This window comes from Helianthus annuus, chromosome 6 (assembly GCF_002127325.2).
Source record: "Helianthus annuus cultivar XRQ/B chromosome 6, HanXRQr2.0-SUNRISE, whole genome shotgun sequence".
NCBI classification, from domain to species: Eukaryota; Viridiplantae; Streptophyta; class Magnoliopsida; order Asterales; family Asteraceae; genus Helianthus; species Helianthus annuus.
This window is the reverse complement of record NC_035438.2, coordinates 79736506-79751954: the sequence shown is the minus strand read 5'-3', so window position 1 is coordinate 79751954 and position 15449 is coordinate 79736506. Positions and strand designations below refer to the sequence as shown.

Below are 15449 nucleotides of genomic sequence, written 5' to 3'. Positions count from 1 at the left end.
GTTACAGAATTTTGCGCAGCCTCCACCGTAAATTACGGTACCCACCGTAATTTACGGTGGTCTTCTAATTGATACGGTGAAAGTACACAGAGTTACGGTGGAATCTGGCATGTTTCAGGGCCACTGTAAATTACGGTGGCCACCGTAATTTACGGTGGACCCCTGAATGCTAGGTTTCATTTCGTCTTTCATTCCACGCATGACCCGTTCATCTCCAATCCTTCCAAAGTTGCATTGTATCCACTTTTAGCTTCCGAACCGCACCTGAAACATAAGCACTCGTAGTTATCTAATTCAAGATAATTACACGATTAAGTGAAGGTTTAATTCGTCTTTTAACATGATTAAGGGTTGTCCAACGGACCACCCGTCAGTTATCTAGATCACTTGGGTAAACGATTTTGAAACAATGTCACACAATGATGTTTTCTGAATAATATAAACCATACGAGTTTTGTTAACGAGTTTCTACTATATGTTTTTCAGTTTGATTTCATAAAACAAATATTTTGGAGTTAAGAATCATGGCTACGAGATTTTATAAATCATATCCAATTTGATTTGAGTTGGTTAATTATGTCGCAATACCATACTTTTCAAAACAAGGATTTTAAATAAGTATTGCAACATGTAAAACGATCCATGAATCTGACACTCACATAAAACCTATGTACTCGCCGACATTTTTATGCTGACGCATTTTCACATGTGTTTCAGGTACAATAGTTGATGATATTGGTGTATGCTCACATAGGAATGGACAAGGCCATAGTGACTTAATAACAATGAAAGTCTATTTGTTCATGTTTTGTTTCTAATTCCAATGTAATGTAATACATTTAATTCAATAAAACGAAACTGTTTGATCCATGGTTGTGAAACAATGATTCTGTTACAACACTCCCCGATGTTTCCGCCACGTTTTGTTGTTTTACGTGGTCGGGGTGTGACATCATGATATTTCCAAAATGATGTCAGTAATGGTTCTAATGGTACCGGTACCACGACCGATGTCGTTCTATTGAAATCGACAGGGCATTGATGGTGCTAGACAATATTGATTTGGTTGGTCCTAAGATACTTAAAGGCGTCATTTTGCAAACAAATTGTTCCATTATGTTTTTTGGTAAATTAAGAATACCACTTAGTATATTCCCATAAAGGTTTTCTTGATATTTCAAATATCAATTTACTTTAATATTAATCGTTCTTTAAATAATTAAATACGTACAGATATGGTTCATGAACATGTTTGTCGATATTTAAATGTTTGTAATATATTGTGTTAGATACCATGCTTAGAACTAACTCAGTAAAGAATTTAAAAGTAGTAAACTTCACTCACACATTACCGTAGGTTTTAGATCAGTATTGGAGTATTGGTTTGATTCATTACGGTATCAGTACCCGTATAACAATCAGAAGTTCAAAACCAAAAAATAAAGTCGTGATATGATCAAAATGATGTCAGCAATAGTTCTAATAGTACCGGTATCGGTATCAATGTTGTTCTTTCAAAATCGATAGGGCATTGATGATGTTAGACTATATTAATTTGGTTGGTTGTAAGATACTTAAAGGCCTCATTTTGCATATGAATTGTTCCATATTCTTTTTTCTTTTTTTTGATAAATTAAGAATACCACTTAATATATTCTCCCATAAAGGTTTTCTTGATATTTCAGATATCAACTTTTTTTTATTGATTGTGCTTTAAATAATCAAATACTTACATATATGTTCATGAACATGTTTGTAGATATTTAAAATGTCACACTCTCCAAATCCACATGTGGGGTTTTACGGCGAGGCGTGCGACTAACCAGGATCAAGCCACTAATCATGTTGAACAAAAACTAAGTTATTAAAAATCTTCGCAATCAACACGATTAGTGATTACTTTTTAAATGTCCAAAACATAGTTTAAATCAACAGCGTAAGCTAGATGTAAAATCCAGACAAAAGTTAAAAACCACAATGTTCAATAAAATTTAAAACCAATAGTTTTATGCCAGCCACGACACTCCGAATGCTGCAAGCTCACATGTTGTACCTAACATCCTGCAAAGCATGCACAAGTGTATCAACAAAGGTTGATGAGTTCACAGTTTCAGTTTTAAAGTAAAGTAAGTTTCAAATACATTAGTTTATTAAAAACATGTCATGGGTAGCTAACCTGTGACAACCCTCAAAATTCCATGTATTCCGTATAATTTATTATTGATAATTCAAGTGCTTGACAACTGTGTGGAATTACTTAACTGCTTTCTGATATCTGTGTTATGCTTACATGTGCTTGTTAACATACTAGTAGTATGCAGAAAAGTCACTAGATAGTCCGTTATAATTTCCTTAGTGTTAGAAATTAAAAGTGTTACAAAAATATACATAAAAGACACTTTACGAATTAATTAAACACTTTAACGAAACAATATCAAACCGAACAACCGGACTTAACCATTGTCTCCAATCTTGCTAACCGACCAAAATCGTATTGGTCATATAAGCCCTACCCGGTAAAATGCTTACCCCGGCTCCAAGATCAAGTAACGCCTTTGCCATTTGAAAATTACCCACTTGTATATTTATCAATGGCGTACCCGGATCTTTGAGCTTAGGGGGAAGCTCCCCATTCAAAACCGCACTCACTTGCCCGGTCAAGTCTACCCGCTTAGGCATTTTTTTCTTTTGTTGTCGTTTTTGTGTACATAATTCCTTAAGGAATTTAGCATAAGCGGTTACTTGCTTTATTGCATCAAGTAATGGAAGATTTATTTTCACTTGTTTAAACATGTCCCATAATTCTTCTTTTTGGGGACCTCTTGATGCAATAAAATTTTTTCTACCCGGGTCAAGCAAGGCCGATGGAAATGGGACTTGACTCGGTTCACCCTCAACTTTTTCACTTTTCTCGTTTTCACCCAACCCTGGTTTGTTAACATTTGATTCTTTAGGTTTACCAGTGAAACTTCATCATCACTTTCATTACCCGTAATATCCTCAACTACCCCCTCGACCACACCCGGTGACAAATTGGCCTTAAATTCTTTGCCACTTCTCAAAACACTAACATGACTAATATTAACATTACCTCGTGATGAACCCTGTGAAGGATTTACCTTAGTATCACTAGGAAGTTGACCCTTGCTTTTCTTCAATTCCGCCACATCGGTTGCCAATTGACCCATTTGGGTTGTTAGTGATTGAATGCTCTTGTCACGAACCTCATCCTTTTGCATCCGGACCTCATCTAGTTGGTTCCGCTTTTGCATATCTTGTTGCATCGCCCGAAGCATATCCATGACTTCATTCCCTCTTGATGAGCTTTTGCCCGAACCACCTTGACCCGTTTGTTGGAATTGCCCTTGATAACCATAATTGTTTCCACCCCGCTAATTGCCTTGATTGTATTGTTGTCGAGGTGCAAAGTTACCTTGAGCTACTTGAAAGTTTGGGTTAGCTTGGTTCGCCGCGTTCCCATAGTGAAAATTAGGATGGTTTCGTAACCCGGGGTGGTATGTATTGGAGTTCATATTGAAATTTCTACCACCCCCTCCTTGAATTGCATTAACCTCTTCTACTTGATCATCAACCACCCCCACTACACAAACTTCCGTCGTATGGCCTATTTCATTACAATTGGTGCACACATTGTACACTTGGTTTGTGGTTTGAACATTACCACTCTCTACTCCATGCACTTGTGGTCTTTGTGTCACATGCCTTGCCTGCCTCGAAGATTGAGCTTTCCTCTTTGAATTCACCGCCATTTGTTCTAAAAATGCCCAATCAACATGTTCATAATTGGTACCGAATGTACTATTAGTGATTGACATTAAATCCCGTGCATCCTCCGAACTCAACCCTTCATGAAACGCATTCAACAATTCCCAAAGTTGGATCCCGTGATGAGGGCAATTCCTTAACATCATGTTGAACCTTTCAAAGGCTTCATGAAACATCTCCCCCGATTGTTGGAAACTTCTCAACCCTCTTCTAGCATCGTTGGTCTTTTGAGAAGTGTAATATTCATCTAAGAATATTTGCTGCATGTCGGCCCATGTAAAAATAAACGCGGAGGGCAATGTGTGAAACCATCTCTTTGCTTTATCTTCGAGAGAAAACTGGAAAAGAACCAACTTGACATCATCCGCAGAAAACCCTTGACCTCGAATAGTGTTGCAAATGGAGTCGTATGTCTCCAAATGAAAGTAGGGTTCTTCCGTTGCTAACCCTTTGAACTTTGGTAAACTTTGGAGAGCGGTTGTTCTAACTTCAAAGGTCCTTCCATCCGCACGATGATGAATCACTACCGGCGAAGGATTGTTAGTGATAATGGGCCGGAAGTGAGCTTCAATTCCCCGTACTACTTCTCTTTGATGCCTTTGAGGTGCACCCAATGGTGCCCTTGGTTGACCCATTTGCCCTTGCATAGGCCCTTCAGGAACAAACGGTGGTTGATATTGATGTTGATGCATTGGTTGTTGTGGAATTGGCCCTTGAAACTGAGGTTGCATGTTTTGAGGCCGCACTTGTTGTAGCGGTGTAGGGCGTTGCTATTGTGGCCCTTGCGGTCTAATGTGTTGCACTCCAACCGGTATTCTACCCATATTTTGAAATTGTTGAATGGGTTGACTTTGTTGACCCGCTTCGCCTTGTAACCGCAAATATCCTCCATCACCCCCATAGTAAAAGCCTTCTTCTTCGTATCCCCTAAATTCCTCTTCATACCCATCATCATAACCATCCCCTTGAACTCCTGAAGATTGCCCAAAGGGAAGAGTTGAATATTGAAACCCCGATTGGTTTTGTGGTCTAAAAGATGGCATAGCATGCACAATAGTTGAATTTGGTGCGATTGTGAAATTAGATGATGATTGACCCGTAGTAGGGGGAAAAATGATAAAGTGGTGGGATTGTGGTAGAAGGGCTAAAGGTAATAGTGGGTTCAACTTGGGTAGTGATTGGTTGCGTGGCATTGGTTGGTGTGACTTCGGTAGTGGTATTAGGTATGGTGGTGTTTGGTGATGGTTGTGTGACAGTAGGTGTGAAAATTGAGGTCGTCTGACCCGTTGTGGGTGGTACTTGAGATTCTTGCATGATGTTTCTTGGTGTAATGGGTGAAGTAGGGGAACCAACAATTCTGTTTTCTCGTAATAGAACTCTGTTTTGCCTCAATGTCCTTTCAATTTCTGGATCGAACGATAGTGGTGACGACTTGTGAGAGCCTCTAGTATGCATACACCAGAAAGTACCTGCACACTAAACACAACCAGCGTAAACCCGAAAATAACAAAAAAAACTACTAAATTAACACACGTTGCGCACTACTCCCCGGCAACGGCGCCAAAATTTGACGTGCTGTCGTAGGTACACGCAAATTTAATCCAAATAACAACTATAGATAGTGGTAAATGGGTATCGAACTCATGGAGTATGTGGAAAATGTGTTGATTTTATAGCTTTGCACTTTAACTAAATTAACATAATTTGCAGAGAGTAATATAAATAATTTGGATTGTTTGGTTTTAAAAACTAAAATTAACTAAATAACTCAAATCAAAGGTTGGTTGTAAAGCAGATTAGGAAGAAGCGATCATCCAAAACTTTCGGTTTGCTTTTGACAATTGTGTTTAGACTCACTAGAAAGAATCACATAGACATGATTCATGTATGATTGTTTGTTCGTGATAAAAGGGAACTAAGTACTCGGATTATGAAAACGTGAGGTTGTTACCCGATAACCAATTGACTAATATCCAACCCTAATCCCTCCCGTGATATCTTGATTGCCAGTGACACCAAGAACGTACGCTTTAGAATATGATCATAACATCAATCAACAATTTACAAACAAACATTCACACACCATAATAAACAAATGCATTGCAAGTCTATTATTCTAGAAATACGAATCCAAGCACAAAAGTCATAGACAAACCTTCAATTTAGGAAGATCACCATAAGTTTAGCCACACATAGCTTGGTGAATCATCATAACAACAAGTACAATCAGCCAAAATCGCCCCTAAGATGCCAGAGAAACGTCCAATGATGAGATAATGTGAAAAGACACTCAAAAACTGAATAAATGAGGCAGTTACGGAATTCTGAACAGCCTCCACCGTAAATTACGGTACCCACCATAATTTACGGTGGTCTTCAAATTGATACGGTGAAAGTACACTGAGTTACGGTGGAATCTGGCATGTTTCAGGGCCACTGTAAATTACGGTGGCCACCGTAATTTACGGTGGACCCCTGAATGCTGGGTTTCATTTCTTCTTTCATTCCACGAATGACCCGTTCATCTCCAATCCTTCCAAAGTTGCATTGTATCCACTTTTAGCTTCCGAACCGCACCTGAAACATAAGCACTCGTAGTTATCTAATTCAACATAATTACACCATTAAGTGGAGGATTAATTCGTCTTTTAACATGATTAAGGGTTGTCCAACGGACCACCCGTCAGTTATCTAGATCACTTGGGTAAACGATTTTGAAACAATGTCACACAATGATGTTTTCTGAATAATATAAACCATACGAGTTTTGTTAACAAGTTTCTACTATATGTTTTACAATTTGATTTCATAAAACAAATGTTTTGAAGTTAAGAATCATGGCTACGAGATTTTATAAATCGTATCCAATTTGATTTGAGTTGGTTAATTATGTCGCAATACCATACTTTTCAAAACAAGGTTTTTAAATACGTATTGCAACATGTAAAACGAGCCATGAATCTGACACTCACATAAAACCTATGTACTCGCCGACATTTTTATGCTGACGTATTTTCACATGTGTTTCAGGTACAATAGTTGATGATATTGGTGTATGCTCACATAGGAATGGACAAGGCCATAGTGACTTAATAACAATGAAAGTCTATTTGTTCATGTTTTGTTTCTAATTCCAATGTAATGTAATACATTTAATTCAATAAAACGAAACTGTTTGATCCATGGTTGTGAAACAATGATTCTGTTACAACACTCCCCGACGTTTCCGCCACGTTTTGTTGTTTTACGTGGTCGGGGTGTGACATCATGATATTTCCAAAATGATGTCAGTAATGGTTCTAATGGTACCGGTACCACGACCGATGTCGTTCTATTGAAATCGACAGGGCATTGATGGTGCTAGACAATATTGATTTGGTTGGTCCTAAGATACTTAAAGGCGTCATTTTGCAAACAAATTGTTCCATTATGTTTTTTGATAAATTAAGAATACCACTTAGTATATTCCCATAAAGGTTTTCTTGATATTTCAAATATCAATTTACTTTAATATTAATCGTTCTTTAAATAATTAAATATATACAGATATGGTTCATGAACATGTTTGTCGATAATTAAAAGTTTGTGATATATTGTGTTAGATACCATGCTTAGAACTAACTCAGTAAAGAATGTAAAAGTAGTAAGCTTCACTCACACATTACCGTAGGTTTTAGATCAGTATTGGAGTATTGGTTTGATTCATTACGGTATCAGCACCCGTATAACAATCAGAAGTTCAAAACCAAAAAATAAAGTCGTGATATGATCAAAATGATGTCAGCAATAGTTCTAATAGTACCGGTATCGGTATCAGTGTTGTTCTTTCAAAATCGATAGGGCGTTGATGATGTTAGACTATATTAATTTGGTTGGTTGTAAGATACTTAAAGGCCTCATTTTGCATATGAATTGTTCCATATTCTTTTTTCTTTTTTTTTTGATAAATTAAGAATACCACTTAATATATTCTCTCATAAAGGTTTTCTTGATATTTCAGATATCAACTTTTTTTTATTGATTGTGCTTTAAATAATCAAATACTTACATATATGTTCATGAACATGTTTGTAGATATTTAAAATGTCACACACTCCAAATCCACATGTGGGGTTTTACGGCGAGGCGTGCGACTAACCAGGATCAAGCCACTAATCATGTTGAACAAAAACTAAGTTATTAAAAATCATCGCAATCAACACGATTAGTGATTACTTTTTAAATGTCCAAAACATAGTTTAAATCAACAGCGTAAGCTAAATGTAAAATCCAGACAAAAGTTAAAAACCACAATGTTCAATAAAATTTAAAACCAATAGTTTTATGCCAGCCACGACACTCCGAATGCTGCAAGCTCACATGTTGCTCCTAACATCCTGCAAAGCATGCACAAGTGTATCAACAAAGGTTGACGAGTTCACAGTTTCAGTTTTAAAGTAAAGTAAGTTTCAAATACATTAGTTTATTAAAAACATGTCATGGGTAGCTAACCTGTGACAACCCTCAAAATTCCATTTATTCCGTACAATTTATTATTGATAATTAAAGTGCTTGACGACTGTGTGGAATTACTTAGCTGCTTTCTGATATCAATGTTATGCTTACATGTGCTTGTTAACATACTAGTAGTATGCAGAAAAGTCACTAGATAGTCCGTTATAATTTCCTAAGTGTTAGAAATTAAAGTGTTACAAAAATATACATAAAAGACACTTTACAAATTAATTAAACACTTTAACGGAACAATATCAAACCGAACAACCGGACTTAACGGAACAAAAATATACATAAAAGACACTTTACGAATCAATGACATTGTTTTTCCTTTTCTGAGCTAGTTAGGGTCCCCGAACACCCTAACACCCGTTATAATACATAACACATTAGTAACTAATTAATCACCTAACTAAGCATAACTATCACTAACTATGTAGTTCAAATCCAACCATATTGCCCCCCCCCCAACCGAATCAGTCCCCATGTGGGGACACTCCACAAATTCTTTGATTATTTTATTAATCTATGTTCCATATCTAACATACACATTACACCATGGTTAAAGGCACTAATATGGACTATAAGTATGTATGAAGGATAAGCATTACATTCACATAAACACTTCAAAATTTTGCTCTCTCCTTCTTCTCTCATTTGGATCGGCCGAAACCCCCAACCCACATCCACCCATCTTAAAGTTTCAATCTAGCTAAACCACTTACATACAAAAGTGCAAGATATCATTCAAGCAAACTCGGTGCTTTCGGAATCTCAAAGACCTCTCTACGTTGCTTTTATCCACCTAGTTTTCGCTTTGATTCTTCCCTAGCCTTGAGCTAGTTGTAAGTGCTTCCAAACACTTCCTTGATCTTGTTTAAAGTGGTTAATAAGTGATTTATTGGCTAAAAATCAAGAACACACAAGATCATAACTTAAAGACTTGAAAGTAAGATGAATATGTTGGATAAAGAGTAGATGTGTGTGTAAATCATGTAGATCTTGTGTTGTTATGATTCTTGTAGATTTCATGACGATTTTTCTGGTTAATATTGGTGTTTGATGTTGTTGTAATCACTAAACATGTTAACGGAATTAATCGAACACAAATTAAAGAGTTAAAAGCTGAAACAGAAAGCTGTTTGGTTTTTACAGCCAACTTCAGTTGGCTATAACAGGACCATAACTTAACGAAAAATGTATTTTCTGAAGTCTAGATTTATGTACTGTGAAATACGGTTCTAATGGCACTGTAATCGTAATTTTTGGACTTCGTTTACTATTTTTAAAGACCCGATTTGTAACAACGGCTAGAGCTGCATTTTTACTGCAGAAAATGGGCTATATGTTTTCAGTCATAACTTGAGTTCTGTGTCGAATCAGCCCATGAAATCTGTACAGTAGATGGACACTGATGTCGTAGTAATTGTCCCATTGTAATTTCGTCTATCTGACTTACAATGCATTTTTAGTGAATTATTTCGTGGGCTGCAGTCAGAAAATAATGAATCTGATTGCAATCCGAGAAATGATTTTTAATAAAATATTGGTGATGAATTAGATCCCGAGATTTTTACACAATAATATTTTTGTCGATTAGAATCTTCTGTAAAAAGTTGGGAATTTTTGAAATAAGATAACTATTTTATTAAATTGCTCAAAAACAGCCTAGTTTCGGATAATTAAGTTGAAACGACATAAGTAGTGATTTGCGTGTCTAAATGTCGAATATGTTATCTGTGCATGATCTAACATATTATGTGTCGATAATAGTGTTATGTGCAATGTCGTATGTTTATTTGTGAACGGGAATAGATAGGGATGTTACATGGGCATAAACCGTTAAAGTAATGCATGTTATGTGATAGATACGTGTAAGAACTTTGTGCTCTATTTGAAAACCACTAAATGACTAACTGGTAATCATATTGGGACGTGATTGACCGACCTTGACTGTTAGCTATATTTGAGAATCTAACCGAGCAAACCGAGGTGAATTCACACACTTTCTAAGGCAAGGGATTCCCGGTGGTTTGGGAATGGGTTAAGAATTTAAAACCGAATCTACATATCCTCCTTGGGTAGGATATGTACGGCCATCCTCCTTGGGTAGGATGCCAATATTTATCCTGCATATTCTCCTTGGGTAGAACTACGTACGTTCGTCCTCCTTGGGTAGGACAACAACCTTAAAACTTACTAGAAAAAACTCTATCATAAGTCCCTCATTTTATATCGACTTAATCGCCGAGGCCAATGGCGAGCGGGTCATTAGTTAATAGCGCTATTAGGTTTAACAAACCTCACACCGTGCCAGTCGGACGGGCGTGTACTAATTGACTATGGCAATCCATCAGTGATGATAGACACTAATGTAGGGCACAACTTATTTGCGTAGTAGTCGATATCATACGGTCTAGTAGTTCACATGGGGAAGCCCCCACTAATCATGGACAGGGTATGGGTAATAAAGAATGAACTGGTTAAACTTTCTTTCAACTACGGGGTAACTCCCACGGCAATTATGCCAACGAAAGACAAACCACGTTTTCGGAAACAACTTAAAACTAAACAACCAACCGTGAACTCACTCAACTTTGTTGTTGACTCGTTGTTACATGCCTTACAGGTCGCTAAATGCTTGGAGCTTGCACGGGGAAGGAGTCGTTGTAGGATACGGACTGTTATGTTCCGTGTTTAATATTTAAATCCTTATGAACTTATTAAACTTACGCTTTGGAATTAAAACTTATGAACTATGGACTTATGTTTTGGACTTTACGTTTATGCTTCCGCTGTTTAAAACTAAACTTGGTTAACTAGCTTTTGGTCACCAATCGTATTGTGGTTGGCTTTATTTACTTAAATACGTTGTTCAGTATTGGTGGCTCGATCCTAGTCACGTCACGCCTCCAAGCGGTGGTACTCCGCATGGTGGATTTTGGGGGTGTGACAGATTGGTATCAGAGCCATTGGTTATAGTGAACTTGGTTTTAAAAAGGGAAAAGCTTTTCGATAAAACCAGACTATAACCTGTACAGTGCTCAACGATCCACAACGACGCTTCGCTCCACGTGCAAGACTCGACACAATAGGTGGTATGATCTATGTTATATTGTCGGTCAGATATTTTACACTGTGCATTAGATAACGTCATAATTGCTATTTGAACCTTGTGTGCATACTCTCTACTGTCGTCCCACACTTACGCACTTTCTCGACACTTTCCTCACTTACGTTGCTTCGTTATGAAGATCATGAACGGACGCGGAGGACGTATCAACCTAACTCAAGCCCAGCTGACGGCTTTGATCAATGAACGAGTTGCTGAGGCACTCACAGCTGTCCCTGCAGGAGGTATAACCTGCCATATCAACCCATCTTAGGGCGTTTAGACCCTACCTTCGCAAACCAACCCTCGTGCTTAGCCTTGTCTTTTAATTCTCGCGCAATAGGTCAACATGCTCAGCCTCCTGTGTACACGTTCAAAACCTTCATGGATTGCCGACCTAGTACCTTTAGCGGCACAGAAGGAGCCGTAGGCCTTCTTCACTGGTTCGAGAAGCTGGAGTCTGTTTTCGAGATGTGCGAATGCCCTGAAGATCGTAGGGTGAAATATGCTACTGGAACACTCGAAGATGTTGCGTTAACCAGTGGAAGGCACAAGTTCAACTGCTTGGGTTGGCGGTTGCTAATGCCACCCCGTGGAACGGTTTCAAAGAGCTGATTAAGGAAGAGTACTGCAGTCGTGACGACATCCACAAGCTGGAGGTAGAATTTTTCAATTTGAAGATGACGGGGTTTGAGATCGAGGCATACACAAAGAGGTCAAATGAGCTAGCCATCCTGTGTCCCACTATGGTGGATCCTCCTGTCAAGCGTATCGAGCTGTACCTTAAGGGCTTGGTGCCAGAGATCCAAAACCACGTAACCTCAGCTAATCTTGGCACCATTCAGTAAGTCGTCAAGTTGGCTCATCGTCTCACCGATCAGGCAATTGAGCAAAACAGGTTGCCCAAGCGTATTAGCGCTACTACTTCTGATGCTCCCAATGATAATAAGCGCATGTGGGATGGAAATTTGGGTAAGGGTTCTGCTTCAGCTCAATCCCAGCAGAGAAAGACAGACGAGTACAGGAGCCCCGGTCAGCAGTCCTTTGGGAATCAAGGTCAAGGTGGGTACAAGGGAAATCACCCTAAGTGCAATCGATGTAATCTGCACCACAGCGGCCAGTGCAACAAGGGTCGTTGTCAGAGATGTCACAAACTGGGTCATGAAGCTAAGGATTGCAGGAGCCCACGTCCTGTGAATCAGAATCGCCAACAACAACAAGCTCCACAGAACCATCAGCAGCAGCATCATCAGGGAAATAAATGATGCTTTCAGTATGGCGCTGAAGGCCACTTTAAAAGGAACTGCCCCCAGCTGAACCAAAACCAAAATCAGAACAACCAAAGAAACCGAAACAACAATGGAGGCAACAACGGAGGTAACAACAATGGCAATGGCGCCCAAGGTCGTGTGTTCGTAATTGGTCAGGGTGAAATAAGGAACGATCCCAACGTTGTGATGGGTAAGTTTCTTCTGGATGATTTCTTTGTTACTGTTTTATTTGATTCGGGTGCCGATACTAGCTACGTGTCCTTAAAAGTTAGTCAGATGCTTAAGCGTACTCCAACACTTTTGAACACCAAGCACATCGTAGAGTTAGCAAATGGTAAAAGTGTAGAGGCTGCACATATAGTTAAGGGTTGCAAGCTTGTCCTTGCCGATCATACCTTTTCTATCGACCTCATTCCTATTGTTTTGGGTAGTTTTGACGTCGTCATTGGAATGGATTGGTTATCTCAACACCAAGCGGAGATTATATTCAAGGAGAAAATCGTCCGCATCCCTTGTTCTGATAAAGAACCCCTCGTGATTCGTGGCGACAAGAGTGGTTCTGTTGTAGGCATCATCTCTTTCCCTAAGGCCCAGAAGTGTTTGCAAAAGGGCCACACCGCTATTCTAGCCCTCGTTTTTGATTCATCCGCGGAAGAAAGGAAGATAGAAGACATACCTATTGTACGCGACTTTCCTGAGCTATTTCCTGAGGAATTACCTGGACTTCCGCCTCATCGACAAGTCGAGTTTCAAATCGAGCTAGCTCCTAGAGCAGCGCCCATAGCTCGAGCACCATATAGCCTAGCTCCATCAGAACTTGAAGAACTGTCTACACAACTACAAGAACTCTTGGAAAAGGGTTTCATACGTCCTAGCTCTTCGCCATGGGGAGCTCCAGTGTTATTCGTGAAGAAGAAAGACGGTACCTTCAGAATGTGTATCGACTACGGTGAACTCAACAAGGTGATCGTGAAGAATTGTTATCCACTTCCATGCATTGATGATTTGTTCGGCCAATTGCAAGGGTCGAGTTATTACTCTAAGATTGATTTGAGATCGGGCTACCATCAGCTGAGAGTCCAAGAGGAAGACGTCTCCAAAACAGCATTCAGAATTCGTTACGACCATTATGAGTTTCTGGTTATACCTTTCGGATTAACGAATGCACCTGCAGTCTTCATGGATCTCATGAACCGAGTGTGTAAGCCTTATCTAGATAAATCTGTCATAGTCTTCATCGACGACATCCTGATCTATTCTAAGAGTCAGGAGGAACACGAGCAACATCTGAGGCTTATTCTGGAACTTCTTCGAAAAGAGCAGTTGTATGCCAAGTTTTAGAAATGTGACTTCTGGCTTCGCGAAGTCCACTTTCTAGGCCATGTGGTAAACAAGGATGGGATTCATGTTGATCCATCCAAGGTTGACTCAATCAAGAACTGGCCTGCACCCCGTACACCAACAGAAATCCGCCAATTCTTGGGTTTGGCAGGATATTACAGAAGGTTTATCAAGGATTTCTCCAAGATTGCACAACCTCTTACTTCACTGACTCAGAAGGGTGTCACCTATCGCTGGGGTGATGCACAGGAATCTGCCTTTCAGCACTTAATAGATAGACTTTGTAGCGCGCCTATCCTCTCATTGCCCGAAGGCACAGATGATTTTGTGGTTTATTGCGACGCTTCCATCCAAGGACTTGGTTGCGTGTTGATGCAACGTGACAAGGTCATTGCCTATGCATCACGTCAACTTAAGGTTCACGAAAGGAATTACACTACACACGACTTGGAATTGGGAGCAGTTGTTTTCGCGCTTAAGATATGGAGACATTACCTGTACGGTACCAAGTGCACCATTTACAACGATCACAGGAGTCTCGAGCATATCTTCAAGCAAAAGGAATTGAATACGCGACAACGCCGATGCGTAGAACTCTTGAATGATTATGAATGTGCTATCAGGTACCATCCGGGCAAGGCCAATGCTGTGGCTGACGCCCTCAGCCGAAAGGATACTATACGCAGGCATGTACGTGCGTTACAGCTTACCATCCAATCTAACCTTCCCGCTCAGATTCGCGGATCGAGGCAACGACTAGAACAAAAGGAAAACGGTGCCTACTATGTTAACGGACGCATCTGGGTTCCACTGTATGGAGACCTACGCGAGCTTGTGATGGATGAAGCGCATAAGTCTCGTTACTCAGTACATCCTGGTTCGGATAAGATGTACCATGATCTCAAGACTACATACTGGTGGCCTGGTATGAAAGCCAGCGTAGCGACCTACGTCAGTAAATGCTTGACCTGTGCTAGGGTCAAGGTCGAATACTAGAAACCATCAGGCCCACTCCAATAGCCAGAGATACCTAAATGGAAATGGGAGCAAATTTCCATGGATTTCGTTACTGGCCTGCCTAGATCTCAACGCGGTAATGATACCATTTGGGTAATCGTGGATCGACTAACCAAGTCTGCACATTTTCTGGCCATCAAGGAAACAGATAAGTTTTCCACCCTAGCAGACATCTACCTAAAGGAAGTGGTATCAAGGCACGGAGTGCCAACCTCCATCATTTCTGATCGTGACGCGCGTTTTACCTCTGAACTGTGGCAAGCTATGCACAAGTCGTTTGGCTCACGTTTAGATATGAGCACCGCTTATCACCCACAGACGGATGGGCAATCTAAACGCACCATCCAAACCCTTGAAGACATTCTTAGGGCATGTGTAATCGATTTTGGTAACGGCTGGGAAAAGCACCTCCCATTAGTGGAGTTTTC

The 15449-nt window shown here is 39.6% G+C and overlaps 1 protein-coding gene across 1 annotated transcript; it reads right to left on the bottom strand.

Annotated features, from left to right (window-relative positions):
• Positions 1-208: 208 nt before the first annotated feature.
• Positions 209-4517, bottom strand: LOC118479588. The gene is made up of 3 exons (XM_035974193.1): positions 3434-4517; positions 3092-3364; positions 209-264 (listed from the first exon to the last, which is right to left on the bottom strand). Exons 1-3 carry the CDS (start codon positions 4515-4517, stop codon positions 209-211), a joined length of 1413 nt encoding a protein of 470 aa, XP_035830086.1.
• Positions 4518-15449: the final 10932 nt, after the last annotated feature.